The following is a 27,366-nucleotide window of genomic DNA, read 5'->3' as shown; positions in this document are numbered from 1 at the left end:
AAACAAAATAGCAATTACTTTCAAATTTGCAGGATACATTCATGTTATCCCAGAGAAGCTTTTAAACCATCACCCGAGGCCCTAACTCCCTTGTAAGTTAAGATATAACTTAACTTCGCCCCCAAGGTGGGTGAAGTTATGAATTAAAGATACTCATTAAGGAAAAAATAAACTAATCCTTTTACTTCATTATTATATTTCTGCCCTTAAAAAGAAATAAGTTAAGAATTTTTCATCGTCAAAGGTGTGTGTACTTTAGTTACTATAGTTCCCATTATTCTACCTATTGTAATTTAGTTCCTTTTTCAGATTTCTGTGAAGCCTGAATACTGTAACTATTATTAATCAGTATTATTCTCATAACCATGAGAATAACATACAGTGCGGGAGTCTAGGATATGGAGTCACCTGGGTAGATGGAAACGACAACCAAAGGAAAATCTACAGATGTCCAGGACACCAGTCCCCCTGGAAAATTGGGAATGGCAATTGAAGCGATGTCTGCAGCCATGAGGTAGACCTTGAGGTGGCCCCCGAGTTGGCTCTGGGATTCGCATGGGCTGACCTGAGCCTCGAATGGTCCAGGTTCTGGTTAGACATCTAGTCTCTTATAAGAGACCTAACATGTGTTTAATCCCTTTGGGCAACCAAGTTACAGGGTTACAAAAATTAGAAAAAGTTTTAAATGATTATTTTTGAATATAAACTTTTAATAACATTATAATACTGTACAAATATAAAACCCTCTGCGCTACTATCATATTTTTGAAATTGCACTATCAATAACTGAAGGCAAATGTTCACAACAAAAAACTGAAATTATTGACAACATTTTGCACCAGGTGACTCTAGTATGATTTCTTTAGCATTGCTGCATCAGCTCCACAGAGCAGCTTATAACTTATATCATTACTCATAACTTATAAGTTAGCTCATAACTTAAAATATCATTTAATATGGTAAATATGTTAAGTTTTCCTAATGTAAATACAGAATTAAATTTTATTTTATTTTTATTTCAATAATAAAATTATATGTCACAACTCTGTTGAATCTGCATCAGGTTAGGTTTTTATTACTAACTTGATAAATATTCAAATATGAAAAGCCATTACAAATAACAACCGTTTACCCAGAGCTTATTAAAATGATAACTCTATGAAAAAGTTAAAAATACACGCATTTCTGATATCACTGAAGTTTAAAAACAACACTTTTGCCCTCAAACATTAACCGTTTATCATTCACACACAACTTAATAAGTCGATATTAATTAAATAGAAAGAGGATTAAAAACAATTTTTTTTATAACAGAACACACGCGTGCACGCATACACACACAGAAATGAAATTAACAAGAGATTAACCCATGTTTGTTATAATATCCAATAATTATAAATACTTACATGACCCGGATAAAATTCCATCTCTTCTTCTGTCTTCACAGTGTGTAAATCATTTATTTCACGTTCAATGATTTTCATATTAAGATTAATCTGTGGTGAAACTTCATCATTTAATGAGATCTCAGACTCCTTTAAATAAGATAAAAAAAAACCTTATAAAAATTTGAAAAACTAATTATTATTCGACAAATAGTCTTTTTTTATTCTGAATGTAACTTAATAATACCATTATATAATTATATTATGTCATCATAAAATAAATTAGTAATAATAAAACAGATTATACGATAAAAAAAGATGTGTTTAAAGTCTATACAAATTTTTTATAAAAACACATGAAATAATGTTAAGGTAAATATTTAAAAATAAAAAGTCACAAAATGATAATTCACAATTTAGAGGGCACTATTGAAAATTAAATACATGTTAATCGGAATCCAGATAAATTGAGATTTTTTTTTAATTAGTATTATTTAAAAATTCATCAACAACGGAAAGTTGTTTCCATAAAACAAATGTTGAATTGTATTTTAAATAAATTGCTGGAAGATTTTTTCAAATGATTCAGGAATTCAGAAGCACATAAAGGCCCCTTTCTTGTAATCTGAAGTACCATGTCAAGTTACGCGAAAACAGTACTGTTATATGGTTCAGTTTAGGTGGATATTGTTATTTTTTTAAGAATAAGTGACAATTGTTTTTAGTAAAGATTGCACATCCATAAATATAAACACAAGGATATTTAATTTCACTTATAAACACCAGTTAATGATCAGACAGCCCAATTTTCTATCTTAAAAGCTCAATCTGACTTTGAGGGAGTGCCAAGATTTGATATTAAACTTTATAGAGGAAATATGTAGACATAATAAACATTTCCTACAAACTTTATACTTCCTATTGACTGCAAAAACAAATCAATCTCTACCAGTCGGTATACAGATCAAGAATAAATGATTGAATGAAAACGACAGTAATTGTTTTATTGTCATAAACATATAACTAAAAATTGATCATTATTACAAAAAAAAAAAGATTGTAACATTTAAAAACTACTGTAGAGCGACCCATTTTTCTTGTTTATTGATAATAACCATGATGACTATAACAACACATGCCAAGTCTATTGACTTTTGAATGCGCATCATCCTTCTAAATAATTGTTATGATTTTTCTCTTCAACAAAAATTGTTGTCATTGATCTGTGTCTTATTACATATACAGATACACATGAGAACTATTGTAGTATAAATATAAACATGTTTTACACCAAATTAATGTTAGATTTCAACAGTATGATAGTACAGAGGGTTTTAAATTTGGACGGTATAATAACATTGTACAAAATGTATATTCAAAAAATTGTCATTTAAATGTTTTTTTTTTTTAATTTCTGTACAAAAATCCCACGACCTTGTAACTTGGTTGCCCAAAGGAATTAAGCACGGATTAGATCTCTTAAAAGAGATAGTAAGTGTCAACAAGTATTGCTTTGTCGAAGTGAAGGTTAATTCTAAGAATATGTATTAAATTTATCCCAAATACCATCCAAAAGGACTTTTAATTTGAAAGTTGTTTAAAAAACTTCCAGATTGTTGGCATGCACATATAAGAAATATGACGAGTGAAAAATCACATATACAATCAGACAGCATAAGATTATTTTATTCTGTCTTTAATAAACGAGTAGAATTTTTGCTTTTGCATAACTAATGCTAATTCTCTTATAACATCATATCAGTATGATATGATCGGCTTTCAAACAGATCATAGTACCATTCAACCAACAGATTCATCAAATTTTCCCTAATATTCACAGCTTCAGACAAAAAATTCTGCTCTGCTTGTTCTTCTTGATATCTGCCAACTCTTAAGAAGTGTAACATGCTGGCCTTTATAAAATTAATCCGACATCTACATTATCAGTTTTTTTTTAAGTAATAGATATTTCAAGATTACATTCGAGACTGAATTATCTCTAATATTTTCCGTAACTGTAGGCAATGCTCAAGGAAGTGTATTCTACACGCACTTCCAATACGCTTGTTCTCACAACACTAAAATAGCATATTTATAAGCGATTTGCTTGTAGTGTGTAAAAGTAATTCACAAGTTCACAGCACCTTCAAGAAGAGTTTAACAACATTGAAGCGTGGCAGAAGTTGTGACAAATAAAGTCTAATGAAAATTAAAAGTACACATTTTAGTTATGCATTTTCAAAGCAGCAACTAAAGTGTTCACCAAAGCATTTTAGTGAATACCAAAATGCTTTGGTATTTACCTTGACAAAAGGCTCACATTTGGAAAAAAAGGAACAACTGAATACTACTAAATTTTGTCAAATGTACTGGATTCTAAATTGAAACTCAAAATTATCTCTGAACAAGATTATTTACAAAGCCATCGAAAATTTGATCTGGACTTATGGCAGAAATATTAACAGGATCTAATATAATTATATTATGTATACAATACAAAGTTTTACACATCATCACATTGCAATAAACCACCTAATAATGTCATTGGCACCGATGAGAAACAGCTGTGAGGTAGACTTTATTTCCTTACAACTTTGTACAATACAAATAACAATGTACACGATTCAAGATACCTATAGTTACAGAAGAAATCTCAATTTTTTAACCAAAACTCAACAGTCATCCAAATGTTCTGACAGTTAATCTTTGACATTTATATCCAATTGACCTTTTTTAAAATTCAAGATCTTTAAGAAGTAAATCCTTTTATGAGAAGTATGATGTAAATAAGAATTAACTTTTGCCGTTCAGGTTTCTCCTTCAAGACAGTTGTAAACATTTATTCATTGTCCTGAACAAACAGATTATAGGTATCTACTTGCATTAAAAAAAAAAGTTTATATAGTTGTTATTTATTTCAACCACATTCTAAAATATGTTAATACGATTTAAAAACATAAACCGTCTAATAATTTCATTTGGAACCAATGAGAAACAGCTGTGAGGTAGACTTATTTCCTTACTCAGTTACTGTCATGTCATAACTGCTTCATGTCGTATCTGTACCAGCGAGTACGATTTGTTCTCATATCCTGATGTCCTTGATGATGTCAAGCAGATGATCTTTGTGTGTGCTAATTAGACAAATCCTAGGTGTTGTTGAGCGAACCACCGAGTTAGTCTAGTGGTAAACGTGTCTTCCCAAATCAGCTGATTTGGAAGTCGAGAGTTCCAGCGTTCAAGTCCTAGTAAAGGCAGTTTACTTTTAAACAGATTTGAATACTAGATCGAAGATACAGGTGTTCTTTGGTGGTTGGGTTTCAATTAACCATGCATCTCAGATATGGTCTACCTGAGACTGTACAAGACTACACTTCATTTACACTCATACATATCATCCTCAGAAATAATACCCGATGATGATTCCTGTAGGTTAAACAGGAATAAGAAAAGAAAAGGTGTTGTTGAGTAGCCTTTGGTATAGGAGTTCATTAAATTGTACTCCCAGAAGTGAAAGGTGTTTTAGTGGTGTTATTTGTGATTTTGGTAATGTCAAGTGTTAGATTACGTAAAATGAGTGTTTCTTAAGATTCATGCGAGTGGGTGTAATTTACTTTTGTAAATTAATGAGTAAATGAGTAATCACGTTTTCAGTGAAGTGTACTTCAACTGTTATAGTGTTTTTACGTTAAGAGTGGCCAGTTAGATTCGACAGGATTGTTACTGTCAGTTTTGTAGTGTACAGCTGTGGCAATATTCTAAACAGGTATTGCCAATTGGAATATTTTCTAAGTCTAAGGTGAGCTATAAGGGGAAATTCCTTCTTTTTATTTTCATTTATCTCCGGACCCCCTGACATCCCCCAAATCATATCCCAGATTTAGGTTTATACATTTTCCAACCCCCCTGCTACCCCAAATAGTGAAAGTGGGTACTCAAATTTCAGATTTTTTTGTGTAATCAGTTTCTGAACTCGGTTTGTTAAAAATAATTTTTTGTAAAAATTTATAAACATTTAAAGTTTATGAAGCCACAGAATTCATTTCTAGCTGCTACGACAGAAAGCGTTCTTCAGTGATGTCTAGGAAGGCGTCTGATGACAAAAAAAGAATAAGTCCAACCAATGGATGTTGCCCCTGGCAGTAAGGATACAGAGACGGTGGTCACTGGTATAGATGTTAAAGTTGTTTTATGCTCATAAAATATTTTTTTTACTAATATTATTTTCCATTTTTTATGTGAAACTATTTAATGTTGTTAAAATGGAAAATCAACTAAATGGGAACTTATTTCAAAATTGTATAACTATAGATCTGATATTTTTATTTTGGTCGATCTTCAGAATTGATGATTTTTTTAGTTTAATTAAAAATATTATCGCAAAACAATTTTTGAAAGAAATTGCTTTTAATAATCTAATTTACACGGGAAAATGAGATATTACTTATTTTTTTACGGATACCAAAATGAATATTACTTTATAATACCGAAATAAAAATAAAATAAAAAATTGTTTAGTGAAAAATAATTTTATATTCGATAAACATATTTTTCTAACGAGTCAAATGAAATGCAAGGGATTTTCTAGGTAAACCATTTTAAACCGCGTGCAATAAAGAGAACAATTGCAAAAGGGTCGGTTTTGGTTTTTATGTTAATGAAAACTTTTTTTTTCTATTTCATTAAAACGTTTCCATTATATTTTCATTTTGAATTAAAATAATTAAAGTTAATTATTTTCTGAACCGCTCTGTATCTAATAGTACATTAATAATTAATTCAAGGTAAATTATTTATTAAGAAAAATTATTAGAAATTATTATATCGTTAAGAAATAAACGAAATTTATCATTCCGATCATAATTCTCGACTCCACATACAGTCGATTAAATTTTATATAAAATTTAAAAATTTATAAAAAAGCCTACACTCCATATTTATTTGGAAGTGGGTGTACACGCACACGTGAGTACGGCACTTCCTATTTATAAATATTAGAGTAAAAATCCACATTTCGACGCCAATTTTCATATACGTCAATAAATTTTATTCTTTTATGTTTCAAAAGTTTGTTTATTTTTGATAATTCTGCCTTTAATCACATTGATGTCTTGCTTCTGTTTGTGCGCCAACCGCATAAACGAATTTAAACATCATGGCGGGAAAAGGATTTTAGGGCGAGCCACTGCGCAACGCCGGGTGTGCGACACCTTGTTACTTTCATCATGGAATATTTGTTGGTCCTCAAATAAGAAGAGTCGGTCAAAGATGATGTATTTAACTCGATGTTAAATAATGTAGAAAGTGCAGCTTGGGCTTCATTTAAGGACATTTACAAAAATTTTCTCGGCAAACAAAAATTCAACAATTACCACAATATTGTTAATCAACTTCTTACTTCACATCATTGCTTCATTATAATAGTAAATTTACTTCTTAATTCTTAACTTCTGTTTTTTACTTAAAACAAAAGAATATTCCATAATAATTTTACTTTAAGATAAAGGAATTTACTTTCTTTTACTTTAAGATAAAAAGAATTATTATTGACCGTTCCATAGGTCTTAATTATTAAGAGCTATGGGATGTAATACATCTTTGAAGATACATTTCCTCCATTCACATCTGGATTTTTTGCTGGATAACCTCGGAGATGTAAGTGATGAACACAGTGAACGTTTTCACCAAGACAATTACGTGATGGAAAGTCGTTATAAAGGGAAATGGAATACTAACATGCTAGCCGATTACTGTTAGACATTAATTCAGGATGTGCCTGATGCTATTTATACAAGAAAAGCATCAGCAAAATTATTCTAACGCAGGTATGCCGTGCAAAATTATACATTTTAACAATATATTCCCTTAATTCTATCGAAGCATTATTTATTTAAAAGAAAAATTGTATTTACAGATCTGTAATATACACAAAAAAGCAATTCAAGAAGTGGTATCGCACTTAGAGAAACATTAAAACAATCTTTTTTGTCTATCGCTGTTATTATTACCTTGGAATATTCTGTCGTCATTTACAAACAGTGCAACTGTAAATAATTAATGTAAAACAGGTTCAAAAACTCGCATTACTATTTTGTACAATTAAGAAAATTAATTGTGTCATTACTTACTTTTAGTAAGTAATATATATATATATATATATATTAGTAAGTCATTCACAGATTCCTGGATAATAGGAGAATGTTAAAAATCAGACGGGTGGATAAAGCGACAAATGAATAGGTGTTGCGGCAAATAGATGAAGAAAGAAGCATTAGGAAAAATATAGTTAAAATAAGAAGCAGACTTATAGGCTACATATTAAGGTATCTTGGAATAGTCGCTTTAATATTGGAAAGACAGGTAGAAGGGAAAAATTGTGCAGGCAGGCAATGTTTGGAATATGTAAAACAAATTGTTAGGGATGTAGGGGATGATATACTGAAATGAAACGACTAGCACTAGATAGGGAATCTTGGAGAGCTGCATCAAACCAGTCAAATGACTGAAGACAAAAAAAAAATTGTAATTCAAATTTTTCATCGCTACGAAATTAGTTAAAATCGGTGTTTGTTAATTAATTCGTATACGATGTTATATTTTTTCCTAATCTATAATTGAATATTTTTTATTAAAATAGGAATGCAAGATGCATTTTTATTACTAAATCTAACTTTATTTAAAATAAAGTTAATTAACTTTTTTCTTTAAATTATTTTCTATTACATAATAAGTCACTTAGTTTTGAAAATACACTGGATTCGTTCTTATTGAACTGTGAATTTAAGATAAAATATAAATAAAAATTGCATTTAAACATTAAATTTACTCGATTTATAAACAAAAACGGTTTTTAAAATCGTTATATTCATTTTAACTGCTGTAAAATCCATTTTGACCAAAACACAAAAACATTTCATAAATTTAATCGTAATAAAAAATTATCAGTTGTGGTTTTCCTTTACTGTTCATATAAATACTTATAAATAAAACATATTTAAAGTCGATAAATTAAAAATTTTAGTTAAAAAAATTTTGCAACATAATTCAGATTATTTTGTTACTTTATTTTAAATATATAAACTTTGATTTAAACAAACGCTTTTTCAAACAAAAACAAAGCAAATATTAATCTTAAAATAAATGATTTATCTTTAACGATGGCCTGTTTTTTACATCCTCTGTCTTGCCGACACGAACAGTGGTCATGTACAAGCCTTTCTGTTACGTAGTTTTTTTATATACTTGTCCTTGAATTGGTTACATACAATAGCGTTTGCGTCTTTGTTTTAACTACTGTCAAGAGTTTTAACTGATTTTTAGCACAAGCGGCAGTGTAATTATAAAAAGAGTTTTAGACACTATATATATATATATATATATATCTTACAGTTCTATACTTGTTCATCAATAATTTTATGTATATACAAAACTCTTGACCGAACAAATACAAAAAAATTTCAATAAAAAAATCCTTTTTTCAGGCTTACTAGGGAATATAGAATGAGAAATGAAATAGTTTCCTGTCCTTACAAAAGACGAATATATATTTTAAATATCGATATACCGATTCAAAATGTTCATTACGATCGCCAAATGGATCGTCTAATTAATAAACATCATTACTTTTATAGAAAATATTACTCTTAATTAGTAATATTACTGTAGGAGATATTTTACATATATCACAGTCACTAGAAGAATAGAAACTTAAATCTGTAAGTTATCTAAATAGACTTTTATAAGCTTTTAGAGTTACGGTCCTTTTTGAATCACCCGGTAGTACTAAGCACATTCACTACGTGCTAAAATGGATTAAGAGGTTTGTTACTGACCGCATTGAAAACGTTTACAAGGTCTCCTTAGATTACGGACTTAATATTGTTCGACATTGTGGTTTTCAAAAATTAATTCATTAAAGTCATATTACTATGCCTTTTCAAATGTTGATATTTTTATTATATCTAAGAAAAATTATTCGCAAACTTTGTTAACTTTGGCAGTAAATGAATAATTTCAAGATACAGTTAATACAACTTCAGAAAGAAAATCTAGTAAGACGATAATTTCATTATAAAAACTTTTTATTTCACGCTAATAGGTTAAAAAAGTTTAGAAATATTTTAATATCTACATCGTAACATAAAAAAATGTTTTCTTTTTCTCAACGGATAGGTACAGAATACTCTTAATTATTAATTCAAGTGTTAAATACATTTAGAAAAAATAAAGGACTAATATAATTTTAATATAAGAAAAAACGCTATTCTAGAGATCGGAAACTCAGTTTAGATTTTACATCTCTTAATCTATATTTTTAATTTTTCTGCATTCTATGTGCAATTTTTGTTCAAAAGAACGGTCACTTATAATTAAAAAAATAACAATATCCACTTTTACCAAAACAGACAACGGAGCTGTTTTCGTTTATAACTCGATACTATATTTATGAGAAAGGGCGGCCTTATTATGTTATCGTTTTAAAAAATTGCCAATCTCATTTGAAAAAACTTTTAACCGATTTATTTAAAATGCGATAAAAAAATTTATTTTACAGGAACAATATTATTCTGTTCGTGAAATTTTAAATGATCCTAATTAAAAACAACAAAAAACACTATTTAGCTGCTTCCCGTTCAACGTATACTGAAATATATGGTCAAAATAATCTTTAATACTGAAATTGTGAATCATTTTTTAGTAATCTTTTATATTTCATGTAGATATGTCGACATTTTTTCGTGCGTTTGTATTTAAACAATTAATCTGAATTTCAAAAATCTATTTTTTACAGAATTTTCGAAGAAAAATACGGTTTTTACTTTCGGTTAGATGGTGGGAGTGAGGGTTGAAATTGAATTTTCTTTACGTTTTGAGATATCAGGAAATTAAATTTAAAAAAATAGCACAAGAAAATAAACGTTAGAGAAGTTACAAGACAGGAATGTACAGAAGAGATATTCACGAAAAATATCACAAACTTTCAGGATTTGTTCCGACGCTACAGGCACAAAATAGACAAAAGACTCGGCTTGCTGGTCTCAAATTAAGAAAAATATATTTCCAGAATATTGTATTAAAAGAAAAGCATTCGATATAGTTCTAGCGTTCCGCATATCAGTTACCTGTTTAATACAGAGTGATTCACGAAGTATATAACAAACATTTAGGACGTGAAATACCGATGAAAATAAAGAAGAAAATTTGTACAAATATAGGTTCGGAAACGGCTTCGTTAACAAACGTCGGCCGGCGAAAGGTTTCACCCTTATTTATGTGCCTTCCATCAAATTAAGCTATACTATAATACTGGGATCCAAATTAAGGGGGAACTTTTGCGGTTTTATATGAAATCTGACCTGAAAAACTGAAAAAAGGTAGGTCTTATAACTGTACCCACCGGGTCGGTCTAGTGGTGAACACGTCTTCCCAAATCAGCTGATTTGGAAAGCTTAGAGTTCCAGCGTTCAAGTCCTAGTAAATTCGGTTATTTTTACAAGGATTTGAATGCTAGATCGTGGATACCGGTGTTCTTTGGTGGTTGGGTTTCAATTAACCACACATCTCAGGAACGGTCGAACTGAGAATGTACAAGACTACACTTCATTTACACTCATTCATATCATCCTCATTCATCCTGTGAAGTATTATCTAAACGGTAGTTACCGGAGGCTAAACAGGAAAAAGAAAAAAGGTCTTATAACTGTATTTTTTTTTTGTATTTGAGAAATCTGGGGTAATAAACAAAAGATCGGAGTTGAAAAAAACACTATTTTACGTTTGGTGTAAAATAACGTTGTTAAATCGGTGATAAAAACGCATTAAGGTTTTAAACAAAATTTGTAGAGAATTTGATTCCGAGTAAAACTATGAATAATCTGCACAGAAACAAAAGAATTTAGAAGTTTATTAAAAAAATATATATATATATTTAAAAATGTGACGGATTTTATTAGGTATTAAACGAAACAAAACTACAAAACAAAAAAATTAAATATTTTAGAAAAATAAACGAAACTATTAATAAAACACATTTGTTTCGCGTCGCTCAAGTAGATAAGTGGTGCAAATGACAACGTGTCGAGTCCGTAACCGTGCACACATCGGTTCGAATCCGACTTCACACACGTATTTTTATTTTTTATTTCTTTAATTTAAATATATTGATTTATTAATAATATTTTTTAACCTCTGATTGTAAACATATTATATGAATACAAACATATTATTGAAATAATAATAAATCTTTTTTTTCCTTTTTTTTTGTCTTCAGTCATTTGACTGGTTTGATGCAGCTCTCCAAGATTCCCTATCTAGTGCTAGTCGTTTCATTTCAGTATACCCTCTACATCCAACATCCCTAACAATTTGTTTTACATATTCCAAACGTGGCCTGCCTACATCTACATTTATCCTATCCATTTCCCTTTTTAAATTTTCTAGCCTACCAACCTTTTTTAAACTTCTAACACATTCCACGCTCCGACTCGTAGAATGTTATTTTTTAATTTTCTGGTGACCCATTCCTTTGTAGTCGCCACCCGGTCGGGGACTAGTTTACCTCCGGAATATTTTACCGAGGAAGGCGCCTCCATCATTGCTATGTGAAAATGCAGAGAGCCACATTTTCTTGAAAAAAAAAAGCAGCTGTAGTTTTCCATTGCTTTCAGCTGCGCAGTACTCAGAGGACTGAGTGATGTTGATATGGCCGTTTAAGTCGTTCTGACTCCCGCCCCTAACAACTACTGAAAGAGCTGCTGCCCTCTTTCAGGAATCATTCGTTAGTCTGGCTCTCAACAGATACCTCTCCGATATGGTTGCACCTTCGGTCCAGCTAGTCTGTATCCCTGAGCACTCAAGCTCCCTCACCGACGGCAAGGTCTCATGATTCATAGAGGAGGAATAATAAATCAATATATTTAAAATTAAAAAATGAAAATAAAATATACGTAATTACGGATTCGAACCGATGTGCCTTCTTGTAAGATCCAAATATTATATTAATTAAAATTGTATTTGGCTGTAACTGGAACCAACCGAAAATAGTACCGGTTATGATATATTGTTGAAAAGCTCTCGACGAGGGGTTGTTACTGCAGTTAAGAAAAAGTCCAAAATCCAATTTTTTTTTTAGATTTTGGGCTTTTTTAATTTAGTCGATTGCAATCAAAAGCAGAGGTGCCAAAGATATTATAACAGCCCTAAATCCAAAATTTCAACATTCCACGGCTAACGACTTTAAGTTAGTTATACGAGATATATACGGACGTATGTACGTACAGACATCGCACCGAAACTAGTAAAAATGGATTCAGGGATGATCAGAATGGATTGTTCCGTTGAAATCTGAAAACAGAAATTTCTCGCGGTTCCTTATTACTTCGAATAAGGAAGTAAAGATTCTCAGTATAAACGAGACTAAAACAACGCGATACGAAATATTAGATACCGATAATCAACCCATCGGGTCGGTCTAGCGGTTAACGCGTCTTCCCAAATCAGCTGATTTGGAAAGTCGAGAGTTACAGCGTTCAAGTCCTAGTAAAGCCAGTTATTTTTACACGGATTTGAATACTAGATCGTGGATACCGGTGTTCTTTGGCGGTCGGGTTTCAATTAACCACACATCTCAGGAACGGTCGAACTGAGAATGTGCAAGACTACACTTCATTTACACTCATAATATCATCCTCTGAAGAATGATCTAAACGGTAGTTACCGGAGGTTAAACAGGAAAAAGAGAGAGATACCGATAATCAATTTTTAAACGGTACAATTTTTTTTAATATTTCAAATTAGATAGATAACCTTACTCGTCGATTTATCTTATCGATGAAACTTTACGACTTTGCGCATTTGTCACTCTGTAATATCAGACCTACTTTTAAAGCGCAACATGGAGTACAAGATTACAGTTCATCGTAATCTTAAGGGAATACCTTTACAAAATTAACAAAAAATTATTAAGAATTCTCTCTTAATTCAACGACAAAGAGTTTTCTCACAAATTGAAGATGAAAATTTACCGATAAAATTTTTTTTGTAAAAGTTCCAGTTCATCGATCGGGCTAAAACTCGAGTTTACCCAGTTACTAATAGTATTTAAAAAGAAAAAGTTAACAAAAAATTTATTTTTATTATTATATGTTTAACATACCTTAATGAATATGTTCAAAACATCATGCTTTCACTCTTATGCATTCACGATGGTATTTACTTCAGAATTACAAATTTTTTTTCCTAAAGCTTTTATCCGATTTTTGAAATTGAATAAATAAGTTTTCAATCGCCTGTGAGGGGTAATTCAGGATGATTGGATTTGAAGAAAACATGAAGATTTCCCTGAAAAAAAAAATCACATGTCAAATCATACGAATGCGGTTACCTCTTCAAGTTGTTTCTCATCCTAAACATTCAAAAAAAGCTTGATCGAAGTTATCTGTAACTTTTAAGAGCGTAGCGAGTAATATTTGAAAGACACGCGACTGTTTTTCATGAATTATCATCGAAATGAATAATCAAAAATATAAACCGAAATTAAAAATTTGAAATTGCGTATACTTTTAAAAGAAAATAAAAATCTGTAATAAAATAGAAATGTTTTAATATGTTAAATAAATTCTTTGACAGCTGAAAGCATCTATCACGTTACCCCTAAATGCCAAAAAATAATTAATTATAACGTTTATTCATTATTTAATTGTAATTTTTTGAATTTTACTTGTCAATTTCGTCATGTAACGCTCTTATTTTACGAGTTTATTTCCTTATATTTAAATTTTTTACATAAATGTTATTTATTTGTGTTTATTGTTCGGTAACTACCAAACTTATCGTGACAATTCAGTGCACAATAACGTCTACATTTCATGACAAAAAATTCCTTTCGAGACGTCGGAAGGCGGTAGTAGATTTCACCGGTGCTAAGTAGGTACATGTGAAAAAAGTTTCACATGTTTAGCGTACGGCAAGCTCCATCTTGTTACAGTTCCAGCAATATTTTGATCATCCCTTGCCGTAAGGGTAGGTCATATCAAAAATTGTTTAAGACAGAAGTTTTAGGTACGTTTATACAACTAATTACCGCTTTAAACCTATTCGACACTGTGCCTATTAAAGGAGGTACGATTTTTTTTGTCTTCGAAACCCCATTTTTTCCACCCCCTGGGCCAACGGTCGGTGATATCAAAAGACTTTACTTAGGTGTTCTAGGTCCTTACCCGAAGAATAGTAGAAACTTTAAACGAATTCGATATTTTACTTAATAAGAAAGGTATTATTTTTTCAAAAAAGCGCCCCCAATTCCAGTCCCACGGTCCGATTTTGCCCGTTAACAAACTCGACCGAGAGTTTGGGTGGTTATATTTTACGTATAAATTTGAAAGAGATTGGCGCAAAATTACGGAAATTATCGTGTCAACAAGAAAGTGAAGTGTGTGTGCGTGTGCGCGCGCGCAACATTTTTAACCGGGTGGTTTTGGAGTCTGGAGGATGTGAAACGCGAAGATATGTCGAAATTTTCCGAAAGTCGAACCACGGTATCATTACAATAGTTAGCTTTCTTATGAAATCGACCAAAAAAAGTCACTGACAGATCTCTGTTCTTCCTTCTGCCGGAGAAAATACTAATCGTACAATATTCGTAACGGTTGACGGGAGCGCACGACAAGTTTCAGCCTTTACACGATGCTTTGCCGGCACCCTACAGAACGGATGATGGCAGACAGTCGTGCAACAGGATTAGAGACATTCCTGACCGTACCGCTTAGTCGAAATAATCTGCAAAACATTTTCAACAGTTAGAGGCCAATTTAGAAACAGCCCAGGTGTGTATTTTGTTTCGTTTGTTTGTTAATATTATTATATAAACATAGTCGATGCGATATATATATTAAAAACTTATTTGCAACGCGATCGATTGCTATTTCATTCTCTGCTCTGAGCATACTCATGATTTTTTTTTAAATTATTATTTCGTTACCTCAACGATGTGGAAACCGCTAAGAAAATACCTGCTGTTCAAATAATATACCTCAATACTATATTAATGTTTTTACCGAAGAGTAAAACGTTCTGATATTTCATCCGAGTACTCTTCCATTTAAAATATAAAAAAGGAGGGGAACAAGCTACTTTAACGCATTTAAAATAAACTATAACCGACCTTATCATGCGGTCTTACGTTTATGATTCACCGATCAGTCTTCTTTTACTGAAAAAAAAGGAATTCTAATAAAATCCATTTCAACGTCTAATTTATTTGTTTCAGACTAAATAAAAAGAAGATTAGAAACAGAAATGATATCGCTACAGATAGATATAACTATCACGAAGCAAAGATTTGACATTTTTGGTCTATTTATAGAAATGTTTTTTTAAAAAGTATTTTAAAAATAATACATAACTGACCGAGCTGTTTTCAACCAAATCGGGACAAAATAGCAGACGTAAATGTAAACACGGTTGAAACAATAAAGCATATGACAATATTTTGAACAAACTGTTATTTTAGTAGAAGAAATTTCTTTTATACGCGTTGAATTTAACGGCAACTAATGCTAAAACCGCTAGTAAAACTTTTTAAATGGAAATAATTGTTTCTCGATGAGGAAAAATTAATCGAGGATAATTTTCCAATTTCGTATTGACAGTAACCGAAACCTTTTTGTTAGAAACCTTATCGACCAGCGATTCCCAAACCTGACGCCGCGGCGCCCTTCGAAATATTGTAAAAGCTTCATAATTAATTGAACCAAGACATTTATAATTATTAATTTAACGTTAATAAAGAAAAAAAAAAATGTTAAGTAATGAAGATACACGAGTTTAATTTATTTTTATCTCTTACTCACGAGTAGTCATTATTTTACTTAGGGTATGGCGCCGTGGAAAAGTTTTAACTGAAAAAGGGCGCCGCAATTCGGCAAAATTTGGGAGCCATTGCTTATCAACAAATTTTGTAATGAATTTGTAGTATAAAATTAAAGAATCTTTTTACAGGCAATGGCTGTTTTCACACTTACCGACACTTTGTCGGCGGTCGTAAGAATTAACTTAAACTCACGAATACCTTTCACAATGACCGACATGTCGGCGTCGGTACTGTGTCGTCTCAGTTCGTTGTTTTGTACCGGTTGCGTCTCCAATTTTTCTCTAAAATATGGCTAATTTTAAATACGATGTAGTAACATTAATCGAACTTATAGTAAGCCCTGCTTGTGGGATAAGTTTAATGACGATAATAGAAATAAACTATAATAAAAAATAATGTCGGGTAGTAAAACAAAAAAAAAATCACTGAAACTGGTAGACAACAACTAAGTTAAAACTTGTAACGTGAAAATATTCTTGTCGATGTCGGTACTGCGCCGTGTCTTGTCGGAAAGTGCTAAAACAATCATTCACTCTTGTAGAGAGATAGCTTAATCGAATTATTTAAATCGTTTCACGTACAAAATCAAAATAATAAAAGTAATTAAAACTATAGAGCCGTATATTTTCCTACTTTATAAAAAATTTATTTGATATCGAAAAATTAAAATGATTAAAAATGTTCAATTATAAAATAAACGATGCGTAAGTATTGCTCTTTTTAACTCATCGGGAAGGTTTTGGGTTCAAATCCCACAAAAAAAAATCTGGCATTTTTCACGCATTGTAAATTTTAATACCGCAAAAATAAATGACAAGGACAAATTTCATGAAAGATGAAATTTCCCTGGCCGGAAACTCTTCTGCAAGTTGTTACTTTACCTCGGTCATCGAAAACAATTATTGGAGGGATCCTAGGAAACAATGAAGCACAGACACCGACCGGAAGACAAGAAAAATAGAGAACCTTCTGTGAAATGTGCCGTTACCAAAAGAAACGAATGACAACTAACTATTGTACAAGATGTAACACCCCTGCTATCTCGAGCACGTCTGCAAAACCTGTTCCGAGGACATGTAAATTGCAATCATCAGATTTCTGCAAGTTGAAGAATTACGATCGTGAACGTTCTTGAACTTGTAAAGCGCAAGTTTTTAATTATAAATCCATCGTTACTGAGGAAAATTCGTGTTTATAATCAAATTGAATTTTGAAAAAAAATTTCAAATCTTAAGCAAATAGAAAACACGATGATAAAATAGTTTATATATAATAAATAAAATGAAATTCAACTTTACCGACGATTCGTTCGGTTCTCTTTTCTAGTAATGACATTTCCAGTCATATTCAGATACAGAAAAAACAAACACAAAACAAGAGATGTTTGTATTACAAACGCATACAAAAGGAATTGCAATATTATTGATATGAATATGATGTCGGTCTTTGTGCTTCTTTTAGAGATATAATAGATTACATGTAGAGATATTACTGTTAATCCTGATGAAATTTTAGATATTATGGCGAGAAAGAAAAATCGACGATTAGCTTTATAATAATTCATAACTTTTATTGGAGTGTAAATGTGTGAGTGTGAAGTATATGTGAATTATGAAAAAAATGATATACTAACATTATGATTCTTATTTGCGTAGTAAATTATGTATTAAATCTAAGCAAATGTTTTGTGTTTCTCAAATGCAAAAAAGTATAAAAAACCGTTTCAATATAAAATAATTTTCATTATTATTATTATTATTTTACGATCATCATCAGCCCCCTACACAATATGTAATGTTAAATTACATAAACTTTAAAATACGTATAATATGAAAGATTAATACAATGTTGACCCTTGTGTTTATAAAAATAATCCGTTTTAAAATAAAGGTGTCGAATCCCAGTCAGTCTTTGTATTTTTAGCATGCTAAAAAAAAAAAAAAATAATAATTGAACGTTGATATGCTGTCGATTCAAGTTTGTTAATAGATGCATTTTGACGCGTTAATTGAATATTTGTTTTAGTAGCGCGGAAGACATAATAACAAAGTCTTTGACCGCTGTCTATCTGGTAATGTATATTTGTAAGTCTGGCAACTCTGGTTGGTGTATTTGTAAGTCTGGCAACTCTGGTTGCTAGGAAACCGATCGGTTTCCTAGCAACCTAGTACGTTGTATGAGGAAGGGAGGTCCCCCCTTCGTCACTTCGACTACATACAACCTTTCAAGGTTACACAGTTACAACTTAAATGCATCCCATATATTACTACAGTATTTTATAAAATTATAACGAACCAAAAATATAAAATTAACATTGCAAACGTTTTCATCACCGATGCATTTATTTTTTTAAATCCTTTGTGGCCATTATTTCGATTGGAATTATTGAAAAGATCGTTGTAAGACAAGAATTGAATTCAAGACCTGTTAATTTTTTTTTAATGTATGAAACCTGGCTAAACAATTGTCGGTGGTGGATATAGAATAAACTTCACACATTACTTTTTGATAGTATTAATAAAAAATAAATCTCTCTCTCACTGTGTGTGTGTGAGCGCGCACACATTACATCCTTATGTATCACTCGTTAATCTTTTTATAATCTATAATAATTTGTAGTTCAGTTATTTTTCTTTGATGATTAGCTATTGAAGAAGTTACAGTCTAGTTGTGGAAAATTCTTCAGATATCTTCTGGAATCGAAAAATATACGTTAACAGCAAAAAAAAAAAATATAATTAACCTCAATCTATACATATATTGACGCCGTGCGTTTCATTTGTTCCCGATAACCGCAAAAACTAATGAATCAGTCATTACGAAATTTTACCTGTAACTTTCTTATGACACCTGGAAACTTAACCGCAGTTTAAATCTCATCAATTTCACTGCTATGTAAATCATTAAATAAAAACCTTATAGATAAAAATCTATAACTTCCTTTACCAAGATTTAATGTCTATGTTAATATCGACTTCAAACAGTAATTATTTGATTTACTAAATTTAATTCGTCGTCTATAAAATATCAGTTTGTATTAGCGCCATAATATACGTAAAAATAAATTAATTTGATAATAAAATTATAGGAAATGACGACAGTTTAGAAATTTGCGGCTGTACAGAGTAACATTCTGTATATTTTTAGTTCCCGAACTAAGAATTTACATCATCAGGGTAAGCCATTCTCGTAATTGGCATAAATTCGACATTCGATTTGGTAGTAATATTTTCATATGCCAAATTATGCATATAGCGCGGACGAGGGATCCTAGTGATAAAATAAAATTTGAACATGATGAATTAAGGAAACAATATTACTTACAAAATGTTCTGATGCAGCAGTAGTATATATATATATATATATATATATAGAGAGAGAGAGAGCGGTATAATTAAATTAATTAATTATGTTTAAAGTATAAAAATTATCTAAAGTAACCGCTAGTACCGCCTAACACGCGCGAATAATACACTGTATGCGCGCGCACTCTAGTTAGAATCATCGAATTAAATAAACAAAAAATATTATATTTAAATAAAATGATAAATATTTCAAATTAAGTTGTGTGCGTAAGCCGTGCATCAGAGAAAATCCGCGTGACAGGAAAATCCTACAACTGTGTTGTCAACTTTTTTGCGGTAGGTGTTCAATTGTCATTAAAATAGATGCTGTATTTCAATTTTCTATGCATTACATGGTAGGGTGTCACAATTTAAGCTAATTACATCAAGAAAGGAATGTTTTAATAAAAATAGAAAGAACAGGAGAAAAATCAAAGAAGTGAATTTAGAGTTCGACTTTTTATTTAATGAATCTATTGCGGTGTAAAATTTCTTATACGTATGAATAAATTCAATTATAAAATTTATACAGTCCTTTATTTTAATTTATACCCTCAATTATGCGATTATATACAAAATAAATTGAGGGGGGTGTCGAATCATATTATTAGTTCTAAGATCTGTCTAAATCTATTACGGTATCATTACGATTTACTACAGTTTGTTATTTTATTATTTTTCAGCGAAAAGTTAAATACCTTTGCTCTGATAAAATAATTTAGAATTGCAGAAAGAGGTTTTATTTAAATCTTTTCAAAAGTTAAGCATTCTTGACACAATTATATTGAATCGCGTTAAAATTGAAGGAAATCTTCCTAGTTAAGTTACTTCGATGTCAAAAATCATCAATTTTTCATGTATATCTTATTCGGTTAGCTTATAGAATTCAAGTAAACAAACTGCGCGTGTATGAAAACATACAAAAATCTTTATATGAAACTGTGAGCTTCACAGTTACAGCGGCGTACTGTTTGGCTATTCTACGCATGCGCGTAAAGAACGCTGAACGATGCTTTGAGGGAGAGAAAGCACTGTCGCTCCCGCAGTTCTGACCCTTGCGTGCCGGTAGAAGGTAGTTTTGTTTTTACTCCGCGTGTGTGTGGAACGTTCCACGTTCGTTCCCTTTTCTAGTTTAGTCGGTAGAAGGAATACGAAAGCGGTTTAGTTGTTTTTCAGTAGCGATCAGAAGATTGTGTAAAGCAAGAACTCTTTGATCGCCACAACCGTCCAAAAATACGCTGGAAGGGCAAAAGAGAAGGTAATTAGTAAAAAATAATTACGTATTTGTTTCTATGTAATAGAAATTTAAATTAAGTACCGTTAGACTGCAGTGTTTTTAAACCGACATTTTATTAAGTTATTATCTAATAATACTAAAAAATATTATCCGTATTGACATTTTATTAATAATACGGTTAAACCGAATACGATTTTTAAAGCAGAATGTGCTGTGCTTAAAAAACCGATAAAGTGTAGAATTAGATTAATATCCTGCTTCCAGCTATTCTATTCGATTCATTTTTGTCGGTTCTTTTAATTTCCATAAAAATTTGACCACGCCCTTGAAAAGGTCCAGAAAAGGTTTTTCTGGAGCAGCACCCCCAGTAATTTCAAGTACGAGACGCCACCGGAATCGGTGCTTGACTAAACCCTATTTAATCTCTACATAAACAGAGCCCGGTTTAAAGAAAAATAAACAGATTTAAAAATAATAAACATTATAATGATCTGTATAAAGACAGAGATAAATTTAGAAAATTGATTTGAAAATCTACGTTTCTAGTGAAAAAGAAAAAGAAGGTATAAACCTGAATAGATGGACCGAAGAAATGTGACATTTTGGAAAGCAAAAGAGATCAAAATTTTGGAAACGTGATCCTTAGTGAACAGAAGGTAAAGAAAAAATCCACCCCCCACCCATTCAAAGATTTAATTAAATTTTTTTTAACTTTAAAATAGTTTTTTTGTATTTCTCTAAGTTATGGTACTCTTTCGATTAAAAACTTCAGATTTTCTCCATGAAGCCTCCCTGATGTACTTGTGTCATAGAGGAAATATCTAATGTGGACACCACATGACTTCTTTGTACGCCTATTATATTACATATACATATTTTTTTTAAATGAAAATTACATAAAATCTTACTTCATTAATAACTTCCGATTTTTTTCATATATATATATATAGTTTTTTGTTATTATTGAATCATTATTTATTTTAAAACTATTATTACAATCTGAGATTAATAATTATTAATAAATCAATATATTTAAATAAATAAAAAAATATGTATATGAAATCAGATTTGAACCGATGTGCCTTTCCCTTTGTAAGATCCAAATATTTCATTAATTAAAATTTTATTGAGCTATAACTATGAAACCGATGAAAATAAATACCGCTTATGATATATCGTTGACAAGCTCTCGATGAGGACTTATTACTGCAATTAAGAAACCTCAAAAATCCAAATAAAAATTGGATTTCGGGCTGTTTTGTACATTTTTGGTCCGCTTGATTGCAATCAAAACGAGAGGTCCGCAATTAGATGTTACAACTGTTCTAAACCCAAAAATTTCAACATCCTACGGCTAATCGTTTTTGAGTTATACGAGACGTACAGAAGTCACGCCGAAACTAGTCAAAATGAAATCGGGGATGATGAAAATGGATATTTCCGTTGAAATCTGAAAACAGACACTTTTCGCGATTACAATACTTCCTTTACTTCGTACAAGGAAGTAAAAATTAGACCGTTTTGTAGCAGAGACATTTTGACAATCTAAATTCTCTATGCCTAATATTTAAAAAAAATTTATTTGAGGAATTTTTATAACTTTTACGTAAGACCGATATGTAAACACAACTTTCCATTAAATTGTATTATATAATTATTTATTTAAGGTGTTTCTAAAAAGATATTTGTTTTCGTAGATAAATAATTTTATATTATAATCTAATGAAATGAAATTAAACTGTGTTAATCCTTCTTTTTATTAATAACTGTTGACGGTAAATTCGGTATTTTATTCATCCCTTACTTAAGAGGTAATTACTAGGGGTAGTTACCAAATTGGCTATTTTGTAAAATTTAATGTAACGTTTGAATATGTTTTTATAACAGGGAATTTAATTAAACATAATAATTAAATACTTTACTTACCGATCAAGTTAAATATTTGTATGTTTATATATGTGAAATGTTTAAATACTTAATTAACACTGATACTATTATTATTATTAGTAATAGTATTTTAATTAGTTGATTGATATTAATTATCGGTAATAACTGTTACTTCTAGAAACAAATATGTGGCGGCCATTTTATAATTAAGACCCCCTATTTATTAAATAATGCAATTATTCCTCACCATCATGTCTAAAAATCACAAATCATTGTAGTTTAACACTTAGAGTGCTGTTCCCGTCATTTGACGGAACGTCGTAACTACGGAGAAATGCGGATCACGTCATTTAACGGAGTTCATATTTACTTGTTATTAAGTGTAATATCCCGTCAAAAGACTCGATTCATTCGACCCAAAAAGGTGTAACATGTACTGTTTTTTAAATAATATATATTACAAACCGTAAAAAATAAGGGACAGGTTCTGTTAGCTGTTCCCTACTATTTTTTATAATACACATACACCGGCAGAATTTAATAGTTAAGCGTGTTCTGGCTGGTCCTTTCTATTTCAAAGTGCATTGTTGTAAATGAATAATACTGTACTAGTTCGATCAGAGAGTGGAGTTAATCGTTTTAAATAATAAGTCGTGGAGTAATCGTGAGCTAATAAAAACGAAAAATAGTTGTATTGTTTTTATGCAAAATGTTAACATTTGACCTAAAGAAAAATCACTACAAATATACGGTGTCGGATGTAAGTGACGACCATGAGAGATGGAGGTGTAGAAAGGTGTGTGGCGAGTAAATGTGCAGTTGCATACTAATTAATGGCAGACTAATATTTGTTGTAAGTTATAAAACAGTGGTGGTCAATTAACAGAACTGAAAATATGTCTTAGCTGTAATCATAAACTAATGCATATATGTATTGCCTTTTTTGGGGGGAGAAGGGTTGTGAACAACAGGGAAGATCGTTTCTGACTGAACAACAAAACCAAATGAACATATAATTAAAATTTATTTAATTCTGTTTAAATTACAACAAATAGAAAACATAAATTTAACAAACCGAATAACTTCAAAATATTCAGACACAGCATATGATTTGGAAATATTCGGCTACTTTGTTATAATATTAGTAAAATTACAGTAGTATATTCAATGAAATAGAAATTTTTCCCAAGATATAAATGGTCTTTTTTGCTCACACTAAACAGATCCTAAAGCATTTACAATCAGAAGATCTGTTTTATCTTAAATGCAGATAAAATAATCATGAAATGCTGATTCGATAAACAGAAATTTTCTAGTGAGAAATTATGAATTTTTATACGCAAAGTCTGTAATTTATTATTTACAAATTTTTAATCTATCTTATAACGCGATATTTATTTTTATTTTCAAGAAACACACACATATTTTGATTTATTCTATTTTGAATGCAGAAACTTTATAAACATACTTTTGTTTTAAAAATCATCTACTATTATTAAATGAAAATTTATAGTTTTAATGATTCAACGTGCATTAGAATTTAGAATGGAAAGTTTATTTTAAGTAATTTTGCGCAATTACTAGATCAATTTAATTCTTTTCATACTTTAATATATCATAGGAAATATGCTTAGTATCAGGAGAAAAAAATCTAAATGTTGGAAAGCAGGTTTGGTCAGCAGGTGACTTGTGCAATTTTAAAGTCAGCAGCGTGTTATCACAGTAGTCTAACCGATCAGCAACCAGTTCTGTGAATCATCGATACATGCTCAGATGCTAATCCATTCTGTCATGAGGTTGAGTTAAGGTTACACTTTTTTGAAGAGAGGTTGGAGATAAATTACCAAGGTATGACAATACTTAAATGGATTCATATAACGCTTGGCTGAATTTATTTTTAAATGGAAATATGGTCACTATAAAGAGACTATAATACATTTTCTATGCTATAAGTCATTTGAATGATGGATGTCACCTTACAAAAAACACAATCAGTCATCTTCAACACCAGAATCACAGTTCGATTCGACTCTAATGACCATTAAGGTTAGTTTACGGTTTATTCCTAACCTTAACCCTAATCTCCCAACACAGAACAAATCAGTAAACTGAACAAATCTCAATAACTCCAAAAACTGATTACTAATCGACTAGAGTACTAACATGGTGTGAACTTACGGGTCACCCGCTATCCAAACATGCTTTCAGACATTTAGATCCTAAACATCTTCTATGTTAACATGAAAAAAACTGAAGTTGATCAATTGCTCAGAATTACCATATTTTACAACAAAAATTTCTTGAATTTAAATAATTTTAGTTATGCAATTTAATACCATCAGTAGTCAAAACAATCATATACATTAAGAAAAAGCAATAATTACAATCGTTTTATGAAACTATCTTTCTTCAACTCGTAGAGAACTCCAAAAGTCAGCACTTTCTAGTTTGGACAAACGGTTAATTATTATGGAAAATGCTTACAATTTTATAAGTTATTACATTCATAAAAGGCGTGGCATCAGACAAACTGTAAAAGTGATTCTAATTGTAATGACATTAGAAGTTCACCTGATATATACATACAAAATAGAAAATCTAATGTAACGTTAACTTAATCAAGAAGATAAATAGTAACAATTAAATTTATACCAACCACACCACAAAAAAGTCAAGCAAATAATTTTTAAGTCGGTAAGTGAACCGTAACTCATGTTCAAATAATAGAATCCTTTTTATTAAAAAAAAATATAGTGGTAACAAAAATGTCCGAGGTGTACTCCTATCTGACTAATAACTAATTTTGAGTTTACAGCATAAAGTAAAATAGAAAACATAAATAAATATATAATTTAAATACAATAAAATATACATAAACTTATATTTAAAAAAGAGAGAAAAAAAGATTTTAAGATATCTTAAAATTTATATCTATACTATATTTTTGACAATGATCGAGTAAGCACACATATACACAGCATGAAAAAATTAAATTTTATATTCTACGTAGATATAAATAATTGTCTGTATACTTCTAAACAACCTACCTCTTCATTATCATATATGTAAAAATTAACATGTTAAAGTTGAAGGGCACAATGGTCAACACAAATTCAGGAATATGTAAAATTTGTAGAAGAAACTAGCATGTACTATTAAAATAATTTTCAATGGAATTTCCAAGGATTAAAAATAACAGAAATAAATTCATACTGCTACAAAACATTACGTACAGGTACTGTAGCACAATGTCAGCAAGTAGGCATACACCACTATATTACATGAATTATTCTTACAACAAAATAAGAATGAATTTAATTAAAATATAATATTTTTTTTTACTCTGGTAAGGTAAAATCATTTCACCATAAAATCATGTAAATGACATTAAAGTTGCAAAAGATAAAAATGTAAAAAAATTATAAATTCTTTACAAGTTATTGCTTTATAAATGTATTATGCTTTAAGTAATGATTTATAAATTTCTAACAGGGCTTAACAAAATAAATAATGAATACACGAACTTGACAACTAATAATACTGAGACGAAAAGAACGCGAAAGCGAAACGAAAAATTCTCAATACACCGGCAGAAACACCAAACACTTAATGTACACGAAGTTTATAATTAACCGAATAAAATAAATAAAACTTTTACTCAATACACACTTCGCACTAAATTTATAGTGTTAGGCTAGAAAATAAATTTACGTTTGGTCCATCTCACTACATTAATTACAATTAAATAATCGAAAAAATAATAATTTAAAACTCAAGTCATATTACAATCCAGGAAAAATAATAAAATTAAAAAAAAAATATATCTATAAAAATATCACTGTCCAAGCAGACCAAAACAACGAATGTATTGCATCAGCCATATTTGTTCTTTACAATTCTTTTATATGATGCAATAAAATCACTTATTTAATAACTAATTAAAACAATTATGTACAATTAACGTAACGTACTCACCCACAATAACAACAGTCTAATGTAAAAACAAATACGCAGGGTAGAGCCGAGCGATGAACCTGGACACCGAATCTCATCACAGTCAAACGGACGAGTATACGGCCCGTAACACTTTAATATACGTTAAATGTTATAGTAAAACTACAGCTTTATTAAAATAATACTTTATTTATAAGTAAGTCAATTAGCATTCAATCTGACTGAATTTAAAATAATTTTAGAAAGACAAGTTTCCACACAACATGCAGCCATCTTGTTATTGCTAGCAAGCCACGTCAAAAGATTTAAAAAAAAAAAAAAAGATTGGATTTATTCAAGTCCACTACTTTCGTATACATTTTAGTACCTAAATAAGGCAAGGAGTGCGCTTTTGGTAATATCGATTATTATAAAATCGATTTGGTATCGTGCAGTTACAATCGTTGAAATTACGTGTTTGTTTACGTTCGCGTTTTATACAGTTGTAATGGCATCTAACAATTCGTATAATGATGCAGTCGATGTTTTTTTTTTATTTACAAAGTGATGAAGATTGAATGAAAATGGGAAAGTGACAAGAAAGGATAAATCATTTCAATGTTGTGAATGCAAAATCGCTTTATGTAAAGATCCTTGTTTTAAAACTTTTCATTAAAAAAAAATTACCTAAAAATTAAATTTTTTAAAAAG

The 27,366-nt window shown here is 30.4% G+C and overlaps 1 protein-coding gene and 1 long non-coding RNA gene across 6 annotated transcripts in view; one reads left to right on the top strand and one right to left on the bottom strand.

Moving 5' to 3' along the window:
• The window catches only part of LOC142334101 (uncharacterized), a 62,704-nt gene that overhangs the window by 33,115 nt on the left and 2,223 nt on the right, over nucleotides 1–27,366 (bottom strand). For 2 of the 5 annotated variants that reach the window (XM_075381802.1, XM_075381797.1), the window contains exons 1-2: nucleotides 26,698–26,987; nucleotides 1,407–1,535 (exon numbers count right to left, since the gene is read on the bottom strand). In XM_075381802.1, coding sequence (XP_075237917.1) covers nucleotides 1,407–1,484 — 78 coding nt within the window. In that variant the 5' untranslated portion in view covers nucleotides 1,485–1,535; nucleotides 26,698–26,987. Of the gene's footprint in view, nucleotides 1–1,406; nucleotides 1,536–13,539; nucleotides 13,725–25,769; nucleotides 25,887–26,697; nucleotides 26,989–27,366 lie in introns of those variants that run through there. The other 3 variants (XM_075381798.1, XM_075381800.1, XM_075381799.1) reach the window with 3 other exon arrangements.
• LOC142334103 (uncharacterized) overlaps nucleotides 20,659–27,366 on the top strand; it is a 32,167-nt gene continuing 25,459 nt past the window's right edge. Inside the window, exon 1 of the long non-coding RNA XR_012758768.1 lies at nucleotides 20,659–20,856. This is a non-coding gene — a long non-coding RNA (uncharacterized LOC142334103). The remainder of the gene's footprint in view (nucleotides 20,857–27,366) is intronic.

This window comes from Lycorma delicatula, chromosome 13 (genome assembly GCF_047948215.1).
Source record: "Lycorma delicatula isolate Av1 chromosome 13, ASM4794821v1, whole genome shotgun sequence".
Lineage (NCBI taxonomy): Eukaryota > Metazoa > Arthropoda > Insecta > Hemiptera > Fulgoridae > Lycorma > Lycorma delicatula.
This window is presented reverse-complemented; position numbering and strand designations above follow the sequence as displayed.